This window comes from Oncorhynchus clarkii, chromosome 13, assembly GCF_045791955.1.
Source record: "Oncorhynchus clarkii lewisi isolate Uvic-CL-2024 chromosome 13, UVic_Ocla_1.0, whole genome shotgun sequence".
NCBI classification, from domain to species: Eukaryota; Metazoa; Chordata; class Actinopteri; order Salmoniformes; family Salmonidae; genus Oncorhynchus; species Oncorhynchus clarkii.
In genome coordinates this window covers 11,021,244-11,042,903 of record NC_092159.1, presented here as the reverse complement: position 1 = coordinate 11,042,903, position 21,660 = coordinate 11,021,244, and the positions used below count along the sequence as shown (strand labels likewise).

The following is a 21,660-nucleotide window of genomic DNA, read 5'->3' as shown; positions in this document are numbered from 1 at the left end:
TATGCAATCAGCAATGTAAAACAAAACAAGAAAACATGAAACCACATTCCAGATGTTTTACAATATTTTCATACAAGCATTTGTTCCACGTAACAACTCACCAAAAAGAAGTAGAATGGTTATGTATAGGACATTGTGCTGGAATTGTATTTCTGAAGAGAGTGCTCGCTCTTCTCTCACTCGGTTTTGGTTCATGCAGGTAACTGTGACCCTCAGACCAATTGGCAGAACATCTTTTAGGACCAAATTATTTATACAAGAGGCCAATGATCCTCATTAAAAATTATTATAGATTTAAAAAACATATAATTAATGTGATTAGCAGACGTCGTTGAGCAGATAATGGATGTAATTTTTTTAAATTTAATAAATGAATACACACCTTGTATTGTTGAAACATTCTATATTAAAGTTATTTAATGGATAATAGGAGATATAGAAATAAGATACAGCTCTGAACACTCCTACTCCCCACCACACACCACTCCTACTCCAAGACGCTTGATACATATGGATCCAGAGACGCATATTATGCTACACAGGTTACCATGGTAATCAGACTTAGTAAACTGTTTAAGAATGGGAAATGGATGACTCTTTACAGGATGTTTTCTATTGAAACTGTATTTAGGGATCTGGAACCGGTGCCGGAGAGAAGGGAGATAAAAGATGACATGTTTGTGTTTTCTGGTGGTTTTTCAGTGACCATGAATGAGCAAAGCTCTTTCCACATAGACAGGAGAAAGGTTTCTCTCCAGTGTGTGTGACCTGGTGTGTAGTCAGGGTGGAATTTTGAGCAAAACTCTTCCCACACTGATCACAGCTATAAGGCTTCTCTCCAGTGTGTATGCGCTGGTGTATAGTCAAGTATTCTATCTTCCTGAAACTCTTCCCACATTGATCACAGCTATAAGGCTTCTCTCCTGTGTGTATGCTTTGGTGTGTAGTCAGGTTTCCAGATAGAGCAAAGCTCTTCCCACATTGATCACAGCTATAAGGCTTCTCCCCTGTGTGTATGCGTTGGTGTGTAGTCAGTGCTCCTGATTGATTGAAGCTCTTCCCACACTGATCACAGCTATAAGGCTTCTCTCCTGTGTGTATGCGTTGGTGTGTAGTCAGGGATCCTGAATGACGGAAGCTCTTCCCACACTGATCACAGCTATAAGGCTTCTCTCCTGTGTGTATGCATTGGTGTGTAGTCAGGGATCCTGATTGATTGAAGCTCTTCCCACACTGATCACAGCTATAAGGCTTCTCCCCTGTGTGTATGTGTTGGTGTGTAGTCAGGGATCCTGAATGATTGAAGCTCTTCCCACACTGATCACAGCTATAAGGCTTCTCTCCTGTGTGTATGCGTTGGTGTGTAGTCAGGGATCCTGAATGACGGAAGCTCTTCCCACACTGATCACAGCTATAAGGCTTCTCTCCTGTGTGTATGCATTGGTGTGTAGTCAGGAATCCTGATTGATTGAAGCTCTTCCCACACTGATCACAGCTATAAGGCTTCTCTCCTGTGTGTATGCGTTGGTGTTTAGTCAGGGATCCTGAATGATTGAAGCTCTTCCCACACTGATCACAGCTATAAGGCTTCTCTCCTGTGTGTATGCGTTGGTGTGCAGTCAGGTCTCCTGATCGACTGAAGTATTTCCCACAATCAAAGCAGGTGTAAGTCCTGTCCCTTGTATGAATTCTCTGATTAGATTTTAAGATTTTAAATGCAGCAAAACTCTTGCCACTCTGAGAGCAGTGGTATGGTTTCTCTCCATTGTGAATCCGCTCATGAATCATCAATTCCTTCTGTTTAGCAAAACTCTTCCCACAGTCAGAGCAGCAGTGGTGAGGTTTCTTCCCTATACCTCTATGCTGGTGTTTCTTGAGGTGTTCTGATCTGGAGAGACTCTTCTCTTTCTTGTCAGCATCATGATGTTGTTGAGGCTCCACAGATGATAAGCCCCTCCCACTGAGAGAGCAACAATTAGGGCTGTCCCCTGTGAAACAAAGACATTGAATAACGTTTTGCAAATATGGATCCATAAACAGATGTCGTTCTATGAAAGACTGCCTTTTGGGTCCCTTTGACATTTTTCCTGCAATAATTGCATGCTAATATTGCATTTTAAAACTAATATTCAATAAAGTACCATTTAATACAGAACACATGGAGAATTCAATTAATATGATTTTTTGGGGGGGAAAAACTAAAGTGATACAAATCAGCATTTTGACAGGTCCCTCCGTCAACCCTGTGTAACTTCTAGAAAGATTTTAACCCAACTAATACAATAATTACTCCAAGTTTTACCATCGTTGAGTAAAGTTACAAGTCCAGAATAATACGATTATTGTGAAGTCAATTAGTATAAGAGTTTAATTTAAATGTTGACATGCTTGGAAAGTAGAACAATTTCCCTCATCAACCTGTTAACATGGACACATCTGAAATCAGGCTGCTGATGGGACTTTGATAAATAAATAAAAATTGCTATCAAAATAAAGGTTCTGTAAAAGCGATCATGTTATTTTTTTTAAGCATATTTAATTCTGAGTTATTACAAATTTAGTTTGTATGTGAAAACTATTTCTAAGCAGCATACTTTTAGTTTTTCCTGAACTCACTGCACTCGGTCAAAAGAAGTTAGCTGGCGCTGCTTGTGTTAGCACATACACAGATTAAATACACCTCTATAACTCTGATTAAAGTGTTTACATGTCCTAATCATTCTAAAGAATACTCAGAAAACCAGGTGTTTTTAAAGGTGTATCCTTACTTCTGTTATGACATTACACCAATTAAGATCAGCAGAGTAAGATGTTTACATGACTAATGACATAATCAGTTTAATAGGAAATGATTAGTGTGCATGTAAAGCCCTAGTTATTTGGTTACTTTAACAGTCATTTCTGAACATTATTTATTTTGTGTGATTAGTAATTCATTTACGCCTGTCCCTCATTTTAAGGTCTACCCTGTTACATGAACTGAACTCTTGTTTTAATATGGTGAAACTATTCTTTAAAAAATGTATTTTTTGAAAATATATATTTTTTTGCATAAGAAAATCTAATAGTCATATCATAGAGTAAAAGCAGATGATGGTTCTACTATTTTTGTAAATTCTGTTTTGTGGTGGGAAAGTGAGCATCTCAACCCCTCTATCCAGACACAGACATGATAGAGATGTTTTAACAATAACTTTTTATGTGAAGACTGCATTCAATTACTACTTCCTGTTGCACAATACTAGCTTCCATTCCCCCCGTCACAAGCAGATTCATGGCTGATTTAAAGGACCGTTTTACCCATGTAATCTGGTGGTTCTGTTGTTTTCAGTCGTCCCCTGTTACAGTCAACCCGGTTACTTTATTTGGCACATTGGCTCTTACTATAGTATTTATATTTCATTAAACCTCTTGAGATGGCAAAACATGTATATTATTAAGTTGAACACGTGCTTTTTATGACAGAATGTTAAAATTATGTGAAATCAAACTTTTTTTTGGTACACTTCTTAAAATTGGGTGGAACGACCAGATATTTTCATCAGTACATAATGAACCAATTAATTGTTACAGAAGCAGACTGTAATCTAATCCACATGGTTCTTACTTAATGAAATCACATCTCCATATTCCTCTTCTCCTCTCTCAGTTCCACTCTGCCCCGGTGTTTTCCTGCAGTCGACCAGACCCAGCAGTAAAGTACAGGGAGGCGATCGACCTGGGGACTCTGGGAGGGTGGAGGGGGACGGCCTAGATTTGTCCTGTTGGAAGTATTCAACATAGATGAACATTAAACCAAATATTGTATTAATTTAGTCTAAACCTCTGATTTGGGTGCACCCCTCGAACATCTCATTTTTCCTCAAATGTTCAATTGTACACTACTTCCCACAAATCTAAGAGCATTAGATTGGTGGAGGAATGGGCTAGTTTCCACCATATATCTCATACCAGTCATTTCCTTTCAAACAGCAATGAAGAGGTGAAGCAAGAGGGATAACTGGGCCCAAAATCTGGCTTCTGCCTTATTGGATCGAATATACATTTCGTAACGATTAGGTTGTTAGGGGTGTATTGATAAAAATAGGAAACTTTATATGGTAGTAGTGACTTGTCGTCGTCACTCGTTACCGCAAACAAAGCCATAAACCACGCCCATTTCTACCATTGATCTTATTAACAACACTTCTAACTTTATGCCTAATAATGGTCCCACCTGATCTTATTGTGAATTTTCCAGTACTTATGTGGCAATTATTTAAAAATAGTATTTTTTTTAACCCTAACCTTAACACCACTTCTAGCTTTATGTCTAACCTTAAATAAATAAAAATGCGATATAGACATTTGTGGCTGTGGAAACTAGTGGAAACACGCATATCTGCCCTCTCATTGGCTATAATGTTCCCACCTGATCTTGCCTCTCTTTTCTCTTCCATTGTTGAAGACATTTATTTTCTTTGTTAGAACGGTCACTTGATTATCTGGTCAAATAATGGACAATGTGTTCGAAATCAGTGAATGAATGTGAACACTTTGGGAGGAAGGAGAGATTATTAGGTCATAATCACAGATTCCTAAACATGATATTGGCAGGCTACTTTGAAGAAGAAAAAAAATCCCAACAAGTTTTACCGTCATGCTTTTTTGGTCGAAACGTTTAAACCCAACGCAGGAATGTGGAGGATCAAAGACGATTAAAACTAGGACGAGACATTTTGGACAACACAGCAGGCCTATACTGTTAAAGCCAGACTTACCCGATCCATTGTGGAAGCTATTATTTCTTTGTATGGAATGAAATATTGTTGGCTACAGTACAGTTCGACTACTTTGTTGTAGTGTAGAGATAATAACTAGGGAGTTGCGGAGAGAAAATTAGCTTCCCAAGGCTGCAAATGATGCGTCCCTAGACCAGAGCAATCAAACATCTACTTCAATATCAACACGGAATTAAGTTCAAACAAATAAACGTCTCATGTATCCTAATATTTCTTCAGAAAGTTCCTGGATAACATGATAGGTGATCTATAAAAGTCGAGTAAAGTCAAGAAAACGTTAAGAATCCTGTAGTTTGTTATCGTCTATCCTTGCCTGGCAGTAACTTGGAACACATGAGCAAAGAGGGAGTATCTGAATAGGCATCTCGTGAGGGTGTGTCTGAGAATGACTATTTCCGGTCTTTGGCTGCTGATATAATGGCAGCTGCTGTACACTACCAGTACAGACAGGACAAAGAGCTGTTTTTGCAAGTCTTTGCAATGGGTGCCTCAAACCTAATTCACATGTAATGCTCTGGTCAAAAATAAACGTAAGTCTGGTGGTGGAAAAAGTACCCAATTGTCATACTTGAGTCAAAGTAAAGATACCATAATAGAAAATGACTCAAGTAAAAGTTAGTCACCCAGTAAAATTCTACTTGAGTAAAAGTCTAAAAGTATTTGGTTTTAAATATACTTATGTATCAAAATAAATGTAATTGCTCAAATATACTCAAGTATTAAAAGCAAAAGTATGAATAATTAAAATGTCCTTATACTTAGCAAATCAGACGGCACAATTTTCTTTTTTTCTTTTTATTTAACGGTGAGGCAGGGGCACACTCCAACCCTCAGACTTAATTTAACGGTGAGGCAGGGGCACACTCCAACCCTCAGACTTAATTTAACGGTGAGGCAGGGGCACACTCCAACCCTCAGACTTAATTTAACGGTGAGGCAGGGGCACACTCCAACCCTCAGACTTAATTTAACGGTGAGGCAGGTGACACACTCCAACCCTCAGACACGGTGAGGCAGGGGCACACTCCAACCCTCACTCCACACTCCAACTCGGTGAGGCAGGGGCACACTCCAACCCTCAGACTTAATTTAACGGTGAGGCAGGGGCACACTCCAACACTCAGACTTAATTTAACGGTGAGGCAGGGGCACACTCCAACCCTCAGACTTAATTTAACGGTGAGGCAGGGGCACACTCCAACAGACTCGGTGAGGCAGGGGCACACTCCAACCCTCAGACTTAATTTAACGGTGAGGCAGGGGCACACTCGGTGAGGCAGGGGCACACTCCAACTCAGACTTAATTTAACGGTGAGGCAGGGGCACACTCCAACCCTCAGACTTAATTTAACGGTGAGGGTGAGGCAGGGGCACACTCCAACCCTCAGGTGACTTAATTTAACGGTGAGACTTAATTTAACGGTGAGGCAGGGGCACACTCCAACCCTCAGACTTAATTTAACGGTGAGGCAGGGGCACACTCCAACCCTCAGACTTAATTTAACGGTGAGGCAGGGGCACACTCCAACCCTCAGACTTAATTTAGAAACAACACATTTGTGTTTAGTGAGTCCGCCAGATCAGAGGAAGTAGGGATGACCAGGGATGTTCTCTTGATAAGTGTGTGAATTTAACCATTTTCGGTCCTGCTAATCATTCAAAATGTAACGAGTACTTTTGAGTGTCAGGGGAAATGTATGGAGTAAAAGGTATATAATTTTCTTTGGGAATGTAGTGAAGTAAAAGTTGTCAAATATTTAAATACTTAAGTAAAGTACAGATTCCCACCAAAAAACGCCGTAAGTAAAAATACTTTAAAGTACTGCTTAAGTATTTTACACCCCTGAGTAATTACAGCCAAATGTACTGTATTTATAACTAACTCCCTTCTGTCTATGTATGTAACTTGTATACAATCAAATAAATAACAATAAACATAATGCTTTATCGCTACAATAAAGCTAACGTTGGAGAACTAATGACAAGCTCATCGCTGCTGCCTGGATTTTCGCGTTTCCCTCGTCTGGGTTTCTTGTTGTGTTAGAGGAATTGAATTCCTATATGTTCATTAACCAATTCAATTGCAACAAAGCAAACCACTTTGTCCGTTTATAAGAATTTGTAAGGTTCTTATTTGCATAAAATAGACAAAGATCAGCCTCAAAATTAATCAGTAGCGTTTATTCCCGAGAGCTCTGGTCACAATACCATGTACATTGGTTTATATACCTCACATTTCATCATAAATGTCCCTCCTCCTCTCAGATACAATGGCAATATAGTTCACAAGCCTTCTCACATTGTTTAAAAGGTGGCAGACAATCTACTACAAGCCCAAGGTCTCTCCCCTCCCTGGGTAGGGACAGAATGTCCTGTAAGGAACACAGTATTCCAGCCGGTCTGACGATAGCTCTGCTCGTTTCTAACAAGGAACAGAAAGTCCTTGTTCTAATTCTTGCCTAAAACTACACACATTATATTCAGTATTATGATTATAATAAGATTCATACATTCATACATTAACAGAGTAGTACTCTGTTTAGTTATAATTCTAAGCTAAATGTATACATAATTTAGTCATTATTCATGAAAATCCCATAACATGTTGTTAGCAAGCAAATGGACAAAAACCTGTAATCAGCACACAGACAGTGTCAATGTTACAATCAACTAACGTTAGTTAAACCTGTAGTCAGCACACAGACAGTGTCAATGTTACAATCAACTAACGTTAGTTAAACCTGTAGTCAGCACACAGTGTCAATGTTACAATCAACTAACGTTAGTTAAACCTGTAGTCAGCACACAGACCGTTCGTTAGCTAGCATTCGAGTGCTGACTATATTTGACAACTTTTACTTTTACTTCACTAAATTCCTAAAGAAAATGATGTACTTTTTACTCCATACATTTTCCCTGAATCACAAAAGTACTTGTTAGAAGTTGAATGCTTAGTAGGACCGAAAATGGTTCAATTCACATATTTATCAAGAGAACATCCCTGGACATCCCTACTGCCTCTGATCTAGCGGACTCACTAAACACAAATGCTTTGTTTGTAAATGATGTCTGAGTGTTCCTCTGGCTATCCTTAAATTAAAAAAACTAGAAAAGTGTGCCGCCTGGTTTGCTTTGTTTAAAGACATTTTAATTATTCATACTTTTACTTTTAATTCTTAAGTATATTTGAGCAATTATGTTTACTTTTGTTACTTAAGTATATTTAAAACCAAATACTTTTAGATCAAGTAGAATTTTATTGGGTGACTTTCACTTAATTTTCTATTATGGTATCTTTACTTTACTCAAGTTTTACACTTGGGTACTTTTTCCACCACTGGACTTACATTTATTTTTGACCGGATAATTCCTTGTGAATTAGGTTTGATGCACCCATTGCAAAGACTTGCATACACTGCTCCTTGTCCTATCAGTGCTGGTAGTGTACAGCAGCTGCCATTACAGCAGCAGCGAAAGACCGGAATCGGTCATTCCAAGACACTCCCTTACGAGGGAGAGGCCTGTTGAGATACTCCCTCTTTGCGCATGTGTTTCAAGTAGCTGTCAGGTAAAAGTAAACGATTACAGACAACAGGATTCTTAGTGAAAGGGGGTGTTGTTGGACGTTTTCATGACATTACTTGATTTTTATAAGAACTTTCTGAAGTAATATTAGGCTACGTGAGACGTTTATTTTTATTAACTTAATTACGATATTTAAATAGATGTTTGATTGCTCTGGTCCAGGGGCGCATAACTTGCAGCCTTGAGAATCGAATTTTCTCTCGGAAACTCCTTGGTCGTTATCTGAACACTACAACAAAATAGTCTAACTGTACTGTAGCCTACAACATTTCATATCATACAAAGAAACAATAGCTTCCACGATGGATCGGGTAAGTCTGGTTTTAACATTATATGCCTGCTGTGTTGTATAAAATGTCTAGGACTAGTTTTCATCATCTTTGATACTCCACATTCCTGTGTTTGGTTTAAACTGCTGGACAAAACAAACATGACGGTAAAACTTGTTGGGATTTGTTTTTTCTTCAACCAAGTAGACTTTTGCTATATAATGTTTAGGAATCTGTGACTATGACCTAATTATTTATCCTTCCTCACAGTGTGCACATGTTCACATTCCTTCAATGATTTCGAACACATGATCCATTATTTGACCAGATACTCAAGTGACTGCTCTAAGAAAATAAAGTCTTCAAATATGGAAGGCAATCGAAAGAGAGGCAAGATTGTCGTGGAAATATTCGGTCAATCATATTTTACAAATACCGGAGCATGTGAGTTCAAATAGACTTCCAATTACTTCATAATAAAAGCCGAGTTGGTTCATGAATTCAACTGCCTTCCAGTCTTGGCACATACGTTTTATACATTTGTCCTCAGGTAACTCCTCTTAATGGCTCATCCCCTCTGGCATTTAGCCACCGTTATCATATAGCCTTCATATTAGGGCATGGAACACGTAGAGCCACAGAAATAGACAAAAATAGACCTTCACTCGCCTTAAGCCAGGTTCATGCATGTAGGACCATAGTAACAGACCTTGGCACTCTACAGGAATAACCATACATGTCACCCTGCTAACTCCTCTGAAAGGGACACCCCTATTCTGGAAAATACCCAAGAGGTTTAACCATAGCAACAGTACATAGTTGGCCATAACACAGTTACAGGAATAACCAGCTGTGTCAAACCCCCAGACAGGTGCATGTCTAATGACCCAGAGCACATATAGAGTGCACTAGTTTTGCTGGCTCCTTCTGAAATAAATCATTACCACATAAGTACTGGAAAATTCACAATAAGATCAGGTGGGACCATAATTAGGCATAAAGTTAGAAGTGTTGTTAATAAGATCAATGGTAGAAATGGGCGTGGTTTGACTGTTTGCGGTTACTAGTGACGACCGGGCGCTACTCCCATATAAAGTGTCTTACTTTTATTAATACACTCCTAACAACCTAATCGTTAAGAAATTTAAATTACATCAAATAAGGCAGAAGCCAGATTTTGGGCCCAGTTACCCCTCTCTCTTTGCCTTTTCCTCGCTATTTGATAAGAAATGACTGGTATGAGATATATGGTGGAAACTAGCCCATTCCTCCACCAACCCAATACTATTAGATTAGTGGGAAGTTGTGAACGATTGGAAATGTGAGGAAAAAGGATATATTCTAGGGATGCACCCAAATCAATCAGAGGTTCAGACTGAATTAATACAACATTTGGTTTATTGATAAATTATGTTAAATATTTCTTGTGTCCAACAGGACAAAGCTAGCCCGTCCCCCTCCACCTTCCAGGAGTCCCCAGGTCAATCGCCTCTCCGTACTTTACTGCTGGTTCTGGTCGACTGCAGGAAAACACCGGGGCAGAGTGGAACTGAGAGAGGAGAAGAGGAACATGGAGATGTGATTTCATTAAGTAAGAACCATGTGGATTAGACTACAGTCTGCTTCTGTAACAATTAATTATATATTGATTAAAGTATGGTCGTTCCACCCAATTTTGAGGATTTTTTTAAATGAACTAATTTTAACATTCTGTCATAAAGAGCACATGTTCAACTTCATAAAGCATTTAACTACAAAAATGTAGGAACAGTTTCACCATATTAAAACAAGAGTTCAGTTCATGTAACAGGGTAGACCTTAAAATGAGGGACAGACTCACTAATCACATGAAATAAATCATGTTCAGAAATTACTGTTAAAGTAACCAAATAACTAGGGCTTTACATGCACACTAATCATTTCCTATTAAACTGATTATGGCAGTAGACCGAGTATGACATTAGTCATGTAAACACCTTTCACTGCTGATCTTAATTGGTGTAAGGTCATAACCGAAGTAAGGATACGCCTTTAAAAACACCTGGTTTTCTGACCAATCTTTAGAATGATTAGGACATGTAAACACTTTAATCAGAGTTATAGAGGTGTATTTAATCTGTGTATGTGCTAACACAAGCAGCGCCAGCTAACTTCTTTTGACCGAGTGCAGTGAGTTCAGGAAAAACAAAGTATGCATCTTAGACATAGTTTTCACATACAAACTGAATTTGTCATAACTCAGAATTAAATATGCTTCAAAAAAAGAACATGCTGTGATAGAACGTTTATTCTGATTGGCCATTTTCAGCAAAGTCCCCTCAGAGCAGCCTGATTTCAGATGTGTCCATGTAAACAGGTTTATTAGGGAAATTGTTCTTTCAAAGCATGTCAACATTTAAATTAAACTCTTATACTAATTGACTTCCCAATAATCGTATTATTCTGCACTTGTAACTTTACTCAATGATGGTAAAACTTGGAGAAATTATTGTATTAGTTGGGTTAAAATCTTTCTAGAAGTTAAATAGGGTTGATGTGACACGGGGTTGATGTGACACGGGGTTGATGTGACACAGGGTGGATGTGACACAGGGTGGATGTGACACAGGGTTGATGGAGGAACTTGTCAAAATGCAGAAACTTGTCACTTTAGAAAGTCTTTATTCATAATAAAAATCTGATTAGTCGAATTCTCCATGTGTTCAGTATTAAAGGGCTCTATTTAATATAACAGAGATTTAAAAATCAATATTGGTGCACAATTTCTACTGAAAAAAATCAAAGAGATGCAAAGGGCATTCATTTCATGGAACGACTCATCTGTTAATGGACCCATATTTACAAAACCTAACTATTCAATGTCTTTGTTTCACAGGTGACATCTCTAATCGTTGCTCTCTCAGTGAGAGGGGCTTATCATCTGGGGAGCCTCAACATCATGATGCTGACAAGAAAGAGAAGAGTCTCTCCAGACCAGAACACCTCAAGAAGCACCAGCATAGAGGTATAGGGAAGAAACCTCACCACTGCTGCTCTGACTGTGGGAAGAGTTTTGCTAAACAGAAGGAATTGATATTTCACCAGCGGATTCACACCGGTGTGAAACCGTACCACTGCTCTCAGCGTGGGAAGAGTTTCGCTGCATCTAAAACCTTAAAATCTCATCAGATAATTCATACAGGGGAGAGCCCTTATCCCTGCTTTGATTGTGGGAAATACTTCAATCGATTAGGAGCCCAGACTACACACCAATGCATACACACTCGAGAGAAGTCTTATAGCTGTGATCAATGTGGGATGCGCTTCAGGAAATCAGACCACCTGACTACACACCAACGCATACACACGGGAGAGAAGCCTTATAGCTGTGATCAGTGTGGGAAGTGCTTCAGTCATTCAGGAGGCCTGACTAAACACCAACGCATACACACAGGAGAGAAGCCTTATAGCTGTGATCAGTGTGGGAAGAGCTTCAATCAGTCAGGAGACATGACTACACACCAACGCATACACACTGGAGAGAAGCCTTATAGCTGTGATCAGTGTGGGAAGAGCTTCAATCAATCAGTACACCTGACTAGACACCAACGAATACACACAGGAGAGAAGCCTTATAGCTGTGATCAGTGTGGAAAGAGTTTTGCTCTAGATTTCAATCTGGCAACACACCAGCGAATACACACTGGAGAGAAACCTTACTCCTGTCTATGTGGAAAGAGCTTTGCTCATTCAGCATCACTGAAAAACCACCACAAAGCACAAACATGTCGTCTTTCATCTCCCTCCTCTCTGGCACCGGTTCCATATCCCTAAATAAAGTTTACATAGAAAACATCTTGTAAAGAATCATCCAACTCCCATTCTCTAACAATTCTCTAACAGTTACTAAGTCTGAATACTATAACATGTATAGTATAATATGCAGCTCTGGATCCATATGTATCAAGTGTGTTGGAGTAGGAGTGCTGATCTAGGATCATGTCCCCTGTCCATGTATTCTCATTTTGATCTAAATGGCTTAATGTCATCATGGACAATGTCATAGTGAACCGTTTGTGTGTAGAGGGGGATGTTGAGGTGGGTTGGGGTGTTCAGATGTGTATCTTATTTAAATAACTCATATTATCCATTAAATAATTGTGTAATATTTAATAATGTTTCAACAATACTAGGTGTGTATTCAGTAGATCAATATATTAAATCCATTATCTGCTCAACAACATCTGCTTTTCACTTCATTTTTTGTGTGTTTTTTATATGGACCAGAGGTATCTTCTGGAATAAGTTTGCTCCAAAAAGATCTAGACATTTATTGTAAAACCATTTACCAGGTTTTAGTGCAGCTGATGGGCCATACAGAAGAATGCAGCTATAGGAAATGTTGTTCTCATCCTCTGTCTCTCTGGCTTCATGTGGTTCAGGTGACCATTTTTCTAAAGACTTATCTTTCACTTTATCATCTTGATTGTTATTCAATGACTGATTCATTCATTTGTGTAAAAAAACATGAAGAAAGCCTCCAAATCTGACAAGGGTCACAGCAGGGAATGGACAGGTGAGTTGAAGTCTAAATGTATTTATTTTCTTTCAGATTTTATTTAATCAGTGCTTGATTAATCTTGCCTGGCACAGTGGAACCAATGGAATAGTCCCAAGGTATGTTGATCTGTCTTTTCTCCTCCAGGGAGACTCAGTTCAGTTTATGACAACGTCTCAGGCATGGCCATGGCCCCTACTGCAGCACAGATGAGCAGGATGACGTTCACTACACCAATGTCCACCTCTCTTAATAACCAGAAAGTGCCTCTACTCCCCTGTCCAACTGCACGAACCCAAGAAAGAGGATGACAATGTCCAGTATGATGTGAAATCAACCGCCCCAGTGCTGCCACCTGGTGAACAAGTCAATCCATTACATCTCAGATAATCTTTTAATTAGATGGTACTTTTGCTTGACAGGTAGGAATGCATACAACACTTCTATGTTATGCAGACAAGCAGTTGTTTGTTTAAATGTATTAACATCTACATGATTACTTAAAATGAGACCCCAGAAGTGAAGATTGATGATGACTTGTTGCATCTCCTTTCTTCCAGGCTATCACATCCCGCCGTCATTGGGAGTCCCACGGAGCGGCGCACAATTGGCCCAGTGTTGTCCGGGGTAGGCCGTCATTGTAAATAATAATTTGTTCTTAACTGACTTGCCTAGTTAAATAAAGGTTCAATAAAAATAAATAACAGACCTCCGGCACAAGAAGCTTGGGAGGACCCCTCTGTACTATATACCACAGTCAACAAACCCAGAACCAAAAAGACCACAATCAACAGACCTGAACACAACTAGACCTAAATTCAGGATGGGCTTCCTCTCACTACCATATTTGGAAACGCCAAGCGGATGCTTCATATTTCTACATCCGGTGAAATATCTGTCTCATTGTTCTGTGATACTACAACAGAACAATGAGACATTTCACCATACTATAGGGTTTAATATAATATACTATAGAGTCGACTATAGGGTTTGATATAGTATACTATAGAGTCTACTGTAGGGTTTAATATAATATACTATAGGGTTTAATATAATATACTATAGGGTCTACTGTAGGGTTTAATATAGTATACTATAGGGTTTAATATAGTATACTATAGAGTCTACTGTAGGGTTTAATATAGTATACTATAGGGTTTAATATAATATACTATAGAGTCTACTGTAGGGTTTAATATAGTATACTATAGGGTTTAATATAATATACTATAGAGTCTACTGTAGGGTTTAATATAGTATACTATAGGGTTTAATATAATATACTATAGAGTCTACTGTAGGGTTTAATATAGTATACTATAGGGTTTAATATAGTATACTATAGGGTTTAATATAATATACTATAGGGTCTACTGTAGGGTTTAATATAGTATACTATAGGGTTTAATATAATATACTATAGAGTCTACTGTAGGGTTTAATATAGTATACTATAGGGTTTAATATAATATACTATAGAGTCGACTATAGGGTTTAATATAGTATACTATAGGGTTTAATATAATATACTATAGGGTCTACTGTAGGGTTTAATATAGTATACTATAAGGTTTAATATAATATACTATAGAGTCGACTATAGGGTTTGATATAATATATATAGTATATATAATAAAGGTCTTGGACAATTTCGTCATGGGTCGCAGGCTCATGGCTTGAGACTGAGCTGTGGCTAAAAGCTTTGCTTGGTATATCTGAAAGGGGACAAGATAAAATACCAAACTCGTCATTACACAGGTTTTGTTTTAGCTCTGTGTGTGTATTTTAGCGAGAGGAAACTGCTGCCCATAATGTTGTAAAGTGTCATGGGTCATGGCACAACAAACTGGGAAATCATTTCTGTAACTTCATTAATGCACAAGATTATACACCCACACTTTGGACCCTATTCAGACTTGAGAACTTAACATCGACTTAAGTCCCAAAATATTGCCAAATGTCCACGTTTTATTGACTTAACTCCATGTTACGTCAACATATCTCAAGTCTGAATCGGGCCCTTCATACACATCATGCAATTAACATTGTAATTGTTTTGAATTTTAGTAAAATCAATATCATTTATCATGAGAGATTGAGTTAAATCATCCCTTTTTAAACAAAAGTATTTGCTGGACTTGATATCACTTAGTACGCTCCATGTATTAAATAACACAATATAATCAGCTTTATTTAATGAGGCCTAACAATAAATCTACACAGTGATTTAAAAGTTTTCTCTTTTCGTCCTGAATGAGGTAAGTCACAGGTCTCAGTCTCCAGATTACTGTCGCCTGAATCCATTTCCCTGTCACACTTGTTCTTCCTCCTGGAAAACTCAAAGGTGTAGTCTACCATGGTCATGGTGTTTCTTTTGTTTAGCATGTTTTTCTTCCACTGTTTTAGCTAAGTCAGGTCGGAGTAGGTTGAAGCTTGTTCAGATCTGGTGCTTCAGGAAGAGCTCAGCAGGGGTCTGACATGTGACTCTGTGGGGGGTCCTGCAGAACATTGGCTCAGCGATGCTTGAGAAAGACAGTAGATTGTCTCTTGTCCTCCAATAGGTTTTTTTTTCACAGCTCGCTTGAGTATCTAGACTGACTTTTCTGCAGCGCATTCGAGTCAGGATGGTAAGCAGGAACAAGGGTCTGTTTGATTCTGTTGTTTTGTAGGAATTGTTTGAAATCAGAAGAGACCAACTGGAGTCCATTATCAGAGACAATTTATTTGCACAATCCATAGACTGCAAACAGCCTTCGTAGGTTTTTGATGAAGTTCGTTGATGTCATGGAAGTTATGTGAAAAACTTCCAAACACTTTGAATGGCTGTCGATTATCACCTCGTAAATTAATGTTCTCACCTCACAAAGGAATGTTCTCACCTAACAAAGGAATGTTCTTACCTAACAAAGGAATGTTCTCACCTCACAAAGGAAGGTTCTCACCTCACAAAGGAATGTTCTCACCTCACAACGGAATGTTCTCACCTCACAAAGGAATGTTCTCACCTCACAACGGAATGTTCTCACCTTACAAAGGAATGGTCTCACCTCACAAAGGAATGTTCTCACCTCACAACGAAATGTTCTTACTTGCCTAACAAAGGAACGTTCTCACCTCACAACGGAATGTTCTCACCTCACAACGGAATGTTCTTACTTACCTCGCAAAGGAACGTTCTCACCTTGCAAAGGAACGTTCTCACCTCGCAAAGGAATCGTCTCACCTAGCAAAGGAATCGTCTCACCTAGCAAAGGAATTTTCTCACTGCGTTGTCCTTAATGGCAGGTGATTCAGAGCATCATGGTAACACATTTCCGAGACCAGAGAAACAGCGTCCTCTGTGTCTAATTGCATGTCCAAATCCTTTCCAGCCAATGTCACATTCATTGTAACGCCCTTTTTCCCATTGGAAGTTGTGTAAACTGTATACACTTCAAACATCTTTAAATCTTATTCCCCCTCAGCAGACTGAAAAGATTCGGCATGGGTCCTCTGAACCTCAAAATGTTCTATAGCTGCACCATCGGCCTCCGACCTCAAGGCCCTACAGAGGGTAGTGCGTACAGTCCAGTACATCACTGGGTCCAAGCTTCCTGCCATCCAGGACCTCTATACCAGGCGGTGTCAGAGGAAGGCCCTAAACATGGTCAAAGACTCCAGCTACCCTAGTCTTAGACTGTTTTCTCTGCTACCGCACGGCAAGCGGTACCGGAGCGCCAAGTCTAGGTCCAAAAGGCTTTTTAACAGCTTCTACCCCCAAGCCATAAGACTCCTGAACAGCTAATCAAATGGCTACCCAGACTATTGACCCCCTTTACGCTGCTGCTACTCTGTTTATTATCTATGTATAGTCACTTTACCTCTACCTACATGTACATATTACCTCAATTACCTCGACTAACCTGTTTATTATCTATGCATAGTCACTTTACCTCTACCTACATGTACATATTACCTCAATTACCTCGACTAACTTGTTTATTATCTACGCATAGTCACTTTACCCCTACCTACATGTACATATTACCTCAATTACCTCGACTAACCAGTGCCCATTGATTCTCTGTACCGGTACCCCCTGTATATACCCTCACTAATGCTATTTTACTGCTACTCCTTCATTATTTGTTTTATTTTTTTCCTTAACATGTATTTTTCTTACAACTTCACTGTTTATATTATAAGCTAATAGAAAGGGTAACAACCAATCAGGTAAGCGATAATTGTATCTAGGCAGATTACCATGCTCAAATTTTTTTTTTTAACCTTTATTTAATTAGGCAAGTCAAAACCTGGACGATGCTGGGCCAATTGTGTGCCACTCTATGGGACTCAGCCGGATGTGATGCAGCCTGGATTCAAACCAGGGACGACAGTGACGACTCTTGCACTGAGATGCTGTACCTTAGAACGCTACTCCACTCAGGATCAGTCTATTACACCATCCATCCATCCATCAGACTAGAATAGACCTACACAGAGTCTGTCTGAAATGGAATCCTATTACCTATATACTGTCAGGTGACATTTCAGATGCAGCCATCCTCTCTAACAGTTAGAAGCCAAACAAATGTCAGGGACTCCAAATGTCATTAAGTCACTATTGTGGATTGTCGATGCAATGACGTCTCACAAATCATCATCGCCATGGTGATATTCCATGACATTTATTTGGATGGTTGAAGTGTTGTTGAGGAGTGGGCATAACACTACATTCTTTGGAAAAAAGGTGCTATCTAGAACCTTAAAGGGTTCTTTAGCTGTCCCCATAGGAGAACCCTTTTGAGTTTCAGGTAGAACCTCTTTGGTTCCAGCTAGAACTCTTTAGGGTTCCATGTAGAACTCTTTCTACAGACCAGGTGCTACCCGTCACATTAGGAAACTGTTGCATTGACACTTATGAGTATGGTGGGCTGAATTTTCTGGACATTCCTACCTTTAAATAATACTTTTAAGATCAGTTTGATAAAACACTGACTAAGAAGACCCACTTTTATGTGGAACTGCATTCCTCGAAAATAAAAGAGAGCGGCACACTCTTGGTATTAACATTTTTGCATCTGAGCTCCAACGTTTCGACAGCCAAGCTGTCTTCATCAGGGTATAATCACAAACACTGCGGGATGACTCGTTTATATAGTGTCAAAAGACACAGGTGTCTGTAATCATGGCCAGGAGTGGCCTAATATCATTGGTTAATAATCAAATATTAAAATGTCATACAAAGAACAGCATACAAACAAATGGATAGCATACGATCATAGATTAATCGGACTATACAAGTTTACACACAATTACAATGGCAAAGTCACAATAATCACAAGAATGGCTTCAGATCAAAGTCTACGTTGAGACCGAAGGGCGCAAGGGTCTTTAAATTAAAGATCCAGGCAGCCTCTCGTTTTAACAATAAATTATCAAGGTCACCCCCTCTCCTAGGGAGGGTGACATGTTCGATGCCAATATAACGCAGAGACGAAATCGAGTGGCCTGCCTCCAAGAAGTGGGCCGCAACTGGATAAGTAAAGTTTTTACACCTAATGGTGCTACGATGCTCTGAGATACGTACTTTTAATTCGCGCTTTGTTTTACCTACATCATTTTTACCACAAGGACAAGTTATAAGATAAATAACTGCCTTAGTGGAGCACGTAATAACACCTTTTATTGGGATCGATTTCCCTGTTTGTGGGTGTTTGAAGGATCTACATTTATAAGTGCCATTGCATTGCGCACAGCCATTACATTTGTAATTTCCATCCAGTGGAGACGCAAATAGACGTGGTGCAGGAATATCTTGGGGTGGTAAATCAGAGTTTACCAATTGGTCTCTGAGATTTCTGCCCCGCGAGAATACGACCAAGGGAAGGTCCGAAAACACATTATCGAGACTATCATCGGATTTTAGAATGTGCCAATGTTTGTGAACAATTCCCTTAATTTGTTCAGAGCACTTTGAATAGCGGGTAGTTAGAACGCAAGACTGTGTCTTTTTGCGAGACTGACCTTGAAAAAGGTCATGTCTCGTTTTGTTTTGAATTTTCTCAATGGCAATATTAATCTGATCATTCTTGTAGCCCCTCTCCTTGAACTTTCTTTGCGTCTCAGCCATATTTCTGTCGAAATCTGACTGTTTTTTGCGAATTCTTTTGATTCGACAGAATTGGCTGTTAGGGCAAACTATTTTTTAAGGGAAGTGGGTGACAACTATCAGCCCTCGACAAACTGTTACGATCAGTAGGTTTCCTGTAAAGATCAGTGTATAGAACATTATCTTCACACAAGATCAGAAGATCAAGAAAACTGATTAGACGTGTTTCAGATTGCATAGTAAATCTCAGATGCTCAGAACAGGAGTTAAGAAAAGCATGGAACGCCTGGAGCTGTTTTACATCACCCCTCCATAGAGCAAAAATATCATCAATATACCGTTTCCAAATAATGATGTGAGGCAAGAAAACATTTTTGAGAGGATTGAAAATATACTTTTTCTCCATGTAACCCACATACAAATTAGCATAGTTAGGAGCCATGGGGGATCCCATAGCAGTCCCTTTAGTCTGAATAAAGAAATCATTTAGAAACATGAAATAGTTATGCGGGAGTACGTTAGGGTCACGTTGCAGAAGAAAATGTTCCATAGCTTCAATACCGCCCTCGTGTGGAATATTAGTGTATAATGACTCAACATCAAAAGTAACTAACAAGGTATTCTCAGGGAGCGGATCAAGAGATTCAATGATAGAGATCATACTGCTGGTGTCCTTTACAAAGGATGGTAGCTGTTCTGCGAGTGGTCTAATAAAAAAGTCAACAAAAGTAGATAGAGCGGCCGTTACTGCATCAATGCCCGCTACAATAGGGCGCCCTGGAGGTTGTGTAACATTCTTGTGTAATTTCGGCAAAGTATAGAAAGTGGCAATTTTAGGGTGTTGAATAGCCAAAAAAACATGTTATTTTTTGGTTATCTGACCAGAACTTAAATACCCCTCTAGGACAGTAAAGATAGTATTCTGAAATTGGGAAGTGGGGTCATTTCTGAGTTTCTTCTAAAAGGTGTTGTCAAGCAGCTGTCTATGACACTCATGTACATAAGCTGTCCTATCCATGACTACAACCGACCCACCCTTATCAGCAGGACGAATAAGGTCTGACGTATCAGATTGTAAATCAAGCAAAACTTGTTTTTCATTCTTGGGTAAATTATGGAAAGATTTGGACCCCTGTTTATTCTTAAGGAGAAGTCCAACATCATTTTCCACAAGTCTGCAATATGTCTCGATAGAGTGATTGCGATTGGCTGGAGGTATAAAATAACTCTTGCTTCTAGGGAGTCGGAGTATGTGCAGGAGAGCAACCTACTGGTTCAATAGAAGTGTACGAATTAGGGGAGCTAAAGTATTCCCTTAAACGGATGTTTCTGAAAAACTTAAACATGTCTACCTTAACATCAAAATCGTTGCACTGAGTTGTAGGCACAAAAGATAACCCTTTATTAAGCAAAGAGACATGGGCAGGGCTCAATATCTTGCTTGATAAATTAAAGACACTCAGTCCCGTGGGTTCTGGGACCGTGTGAACGGTCTCCTCTGCCTCTGATATTCGTTTCTTCTTACCCCGTCGGGTGCGACATCTCGTCGATGCGCGTGCCTGCGGCCTCCTCCGCCCTTCGGTCCGTCCAGTCTCTCGTTGAATAAAAAACTACCGCTGGAAGCCGATGAGGCGCTGGTTGTAGAGCGTTGATCAGACAAGGGTGGATAGAAGTAAGCGGCGTCCCTCCTGCGTCTGTCATGGAGAGGGGGAGCAGGACCTCTTTTGTCAGGGTTTCTCCAGAAGTAGACTTTACCATCGGCCTTGTCTTTTTTGTCTTGGTTGAATTTCTTGATTTTAAGTTCCTTTATTTCTGTAGACAACTTGTCCTGGAGCGCTTGGTTAGTTTTCATCAATTCATTGAATATGCCATCATCATTAACAGCTGTTTGTAGAGCTGTGCGTTTGTCTTTAATCGTGTACTCCATTTCAATAAAATCCCTTTTTAACAGGTCAACAATTAATGTCATTAAATCAATAGAGCATTTATTCAGGATGGCACACCAGCGTTCACAGTAATCATCTGTGCGCTGTCCCAATGATGGTTATTTTTGCCACCTGAGTCCCCGTGGAATAATGCCTCGACGCACATAATCACTAAGAGTGACTATATGTAGATGCGTTCTCGTCTGGCGCTTAGATAAATGTAACAGTTCTTTCGAGAGGTCAGAATTACCTCCCGGCATGTCAAAAAGGGACTCCGAAATAATGATATTATCACGCTCCCTTTGGCTATATTCAAAGTAATCTTGTATGGGTCTATGACCAGTGTCAGGAAAATAATTATCATTCGGCATCGTTTAAGAGCTTTTTTTATCGGTAGGGTGCTGTTTACTGGGTAACAGAACGATCTAGAAGAAAAATAAACGCACACCTATTAAGACGAGGTGCTGGCTAG

General features: G+C 39.4%; 2 protein-coding genes and 1 pseudogene across 2 annotated transcripts in view; 1 reads left to right on the top strand and 2 right to left on the bottom strand.

Moving 5' to 3' along the window:
• Nucleotides 1-21,660, bottom strand: part of LOC139424237 (uncharacterized) — a 511,968-nt gene that overhangs the window by 36,991 nt on the left and 453,317 nt on the right.
• On the bottom strand, nucleotides 344-4,929 carry LOC139424389 (zinc finger protein ZFP2-like; annotated as a pseudogene).
• On the top strand, nucleotides 8,272-12,857 carry LOC139424394 (zinc finger protein 180-like). The gene is made up of 3 exons (XM_071176167.1): nucleotides 8,272-8,677; nucleotides 10,073-10,226; nucleotides 11,511-12,857. Exons 1-3 carry the CDS (start codon nucleotides 8,669-8,671, stop codon nucleotides 12,446-12,448), a joined length of 1,101 nt encoding a protein of 366 aa, XP_071032268.1. The 5' UTR covers nucleotides 8,272-8,668; the 3' UTR covers nucleotides 12,449-12,857.